The following is a 3,422-nucleotide window of genomic DNA, read 5'->3' on the forward strand; positions in this document are numbered from 1 at the left end:
AGACGTAACGTAAGACGTAACGTAAGACGTAACGTAAGACGTAACGTAAGACGTAACGTAAGACGTAACGTAAGACGTAACGTAAGACGTAACGTACGACGTAACGTAAGACGTAACGTAAGACGTAACGTACGACGTAACGTAAGACGTAACGTAGAACGTAACGTAAGACGCAACGTAGAACGTAACGTAAGACGTAACGTAAGAGGTAACGTAAGACGTAACGTAAGACGTGTAAGACGTCGCACAGTGCTTATTGTTGGTGGTACTGAGGTAATATGGAATTTAGATGCAACAGGTGGTCGCGGCGACATGACGCTCTGGCCCCCCACGCGCAGCACGTGTGGTAGGAACTGGTTCGTTTAAAAACAACACAACAGACAGGATGGCATTTCAGGGGTTAGTAGGGTCGTAGGCATCGCTACCACTTACAAGGGAAGGTTTTCCGGTGATACACTCAGATTTCAATGGCGCTTCAAAGTGTTGTTGTTTTCATCCCTAGATTAGGTTTCGCATTGGTTTTAGCTGCCCGTAGGGAGTTTGAAGGTCGTTTTACGTGAATTTAACTGAAAATTCACCAAACTTTTTAGCCTGATTATCAATCTACATGCACATATCTCAAGAACCGTTCGAGCTACAGCGCCCAGATTTTGAGGGAAATCATAATTTAGCACGTTTTTTACTTGTAGAAAATTTGAACGAAATCGATTCGGGTCGCAAAAACGGGTCCGGAGAGGGCGTTGCGACCCTAGGCCCCTTTTGGTGAACCCCATTGATTTGGTTCAAATATTTTTCATGGAAAGTACTAATTGAAAGATGATTACCTGCAAAATCTGGGCGCTGTAGCTCAAACGGTTTCGGAGATATGTGCATGCAAAGATGGCAAAAAACCGATGAATTTGTCAAATTTTTGATGAAATTCTTGTGAAATGATCCCCAAACTCCCTACGGGCAGCTAAAACCAGTGCCAATCCTAATCTAGAGGTGCAAACAACTACTCTTTAAAGCGCCTTTGAAATCTGACTGTATCACCGGAAAACCTTCCCTTGTTAGCCAAAAACAGATGGTTGTTTTATATTTCTGTGTTTTTTTTTTTGAATGGTAGGGCCCATTTCGTATTATTCCGGATCACATCGAGCACTGCCCAGCTGAAGTCTTTAAAAAGGAGCTTGCAACATGGTCCTTTCGTGGTACAAGAGATAGGCGCAACCTCGATGTATGGTATTACTCTGGAAACTACACACTTGGTTTCAACTTTACGGACCTCTACCATGTAAGTGATGCATGTTCGCAGTGCATACTATGCACTGCGAATTGTTTGCGAAGAACTGGTTCTTACAGCAATCTTTTTCGTTCGTAAAATGCAAAAGATTTGGTAGCGTCGTATTGCACTCGAACTTACGCTTCTTAAGTTTACGAAGCAAAAGTTTGTAGTGATAAGCAGTTGCTTGAAAGGCTTTCTATCAGCTCCCACCACTTTGTTAGCCCGTTACTGACTAGGTCTTGGTGCGATGTACACATCGTTGGGACTTGGCTGTAGATGCGAGTACATAGCGAGTCAGCCATGACAAGTCACGAGGTGCCTTCGCGAGTTTTTCGAGTTCTTTTCGTTTTGTGTGGCTGGCGACAGGCAGCCCCGAAGCAGCCGTCTTTTTCGCGTCCCTTTCCTGAATTCCTGAATGACACTAATCGGTGTTTCTAGCCGCCCTTCTGCTTTGATCGACTTGTAATCGAATGCGAATCATAGCAAACGAGACAGGTTACGTGAACGAAACATTTTGTTAATGACCAATTACAAAATATCTCGTAAGTGTACAAGCATATCCTCTACAGTTCAACGAAAAAAAAGAATTGTCCGTTTAGCTCTACATTGCACCGTTTAATCGTGCAGGGTCTTTTTCGGCGAAAAACCAGGGAACAACAATTGCAGCAATAAACCTCAAGCCATTAAATCGGCTTTAAATCGCATAATTAGTGATGTGCCTCCCAGGGGTCCGTACCTTATTACTGAAGGGGACACTATGGTGAAATTCGGATGTCTGGGAGCCTATGTTTCTAAACATGTTCCTCTTGAATCTCTTAAAGCATTCCCCCCCCCCCCCAAAAAAAAAACACCTTAACCTTTTCCAGACTTTTAGAAGCCACTGGAATCTGTAAAACATTGGTAAAACAGGCCTATTTTTGAAAAGTTCCATGCGCAAACTGGTTTAAGTGATATTGCCAAATCTTATGTTGAAATGTTCTATTATACGCTAATATTAAAGGCCGGCATAGAAAATGTCCTTATTTTTTCACCATGTGTCCCCTAACTGCCTTTCCGTTTTTTGAAGAGTTGATGTTATAAATTGTAACTTTTACTCGAGTCCTTTCTAAATAAGTTAGGAATTCGACCTGTCCTACTTTTTTCCACAATATGTCCAGCTAATTTTGACCACATTTTGAAAGCGATAACATTAACTTTTAATTTGATGAGTTTTGCTACGTTTAGTAACTAACATTCGTTCGTGTTATGATAAGTAGCAGAGCCCTGGGACGGTCTGGCTTTGAGGCGAAAGGCAAATCAGCTTGAACAAGAAACTGCGCCCATGACCTCGACTAACGTGGCTGCAAGGGAAGCGAATTAGAGCTGACAACCCTGCTCGTCGGAAGGGCAGGTCTGCTGCTCCGTACATTCGTTGCAGGGAAAAATGTAATTGCCCATTGCCTTCATTATTTATTTCAATACAGTGAAGCAACTACTCGGTTTGGGGAAAACTCGCACTCTTAATATCTAAGGACAACTTTGAAAACTAGCATCGGCCTTCTGTGTGCATAACTAGGTCAGATACATGTATTGTAACTAAAAGCTGTTAGTTACGTTTGTTACCAGCTTACATTTAGTGTCCGGCAAGTAACAATATTGTATCTGAACTGAGTTATGCCCACAGAAGTCCGGTGCTAGAAACAACAAAATTGTCCTCGACTTACAGAGTGCGGGCTTACAACTCGTAAATCTAAGAGTGTAAGTGTAATAATTTGAAATTTACATGTTTTCGCATAGGTAAAACTTGATTTTGCCTCCTGGTCATCCCGTGGAGGATGGAAAGACTATGCACTTGTTCTAAAATTCAAGCGAATTTGTGCGACAGGCAAGCTCTATGTTCCTCAAGTTTGGCAAAATATAATGGAAAGTGTTTTTGACGAAGAAAACAAAACAAGACCAGATTGCCCCTTCCCGCCGGTAAGCTTTAGATTTTCGAGACATCAGCACACACGCGGAAAGCCATACACACACACCCTAAAATAAGTAAAGATTTCTATATCAAGTTTGTTACAGTTGACTATATCCAGGCACTATGATACAGCAAAATTGCATCTGTGATACAAAATCTTGTAATATCTTATAAACACTTTCTTTATTCTTCCAATGATTTAACTTCAAA

General features: G+C 41.7%; 1 protein-coding gene across 6 annotated transcripts in view; it reads left to right on the forward strand.

Moving 5' to 3' along the window:
• The window catches only part of LOC113212138 (uncharacterized), a 46,631-nt gene that overhangs the window by 19,487 nt on the left and 23,722 nt on the right, over positions 1-3,422 (forward strand). For 5 of the 6 annotated variants that reach the window (XM_052271510.1, XM_052271506.1, XM_052271508.1 and 2 more), the window contains exons 3-4: positions 1,106-1,273; positions 3,041-3,220. In XM_052271510.1, the coding sequence (XP_052127470.1) occupies positions 1,106-1,273; positions 3,041-3,220 (348 nt within the window). The remainder of the gene's footprint in view (positions 1-1,105; positions 1,274-3,040; positions 3,221-3,422) is intronic. The other variant, XM_052271509.1, reaches the window with a different exon arrangement.

Source organism: Frankliniella occidentalis, unplaced genomic scaffold (assembly GCF_000697945.3).
Source record: "Frankliniella occidentalis isolate FOCC.00 unplaced genomic scaffold, Focc_3.1 Scaffold164, whole genome shotgun sequence".
Lineage (NCBI taxonomy): Eukaryota > Metazoa > Arthropoda > Insecta > Thysanoptera > Thripidae > Frankliniella > Frankliniella occidentalis.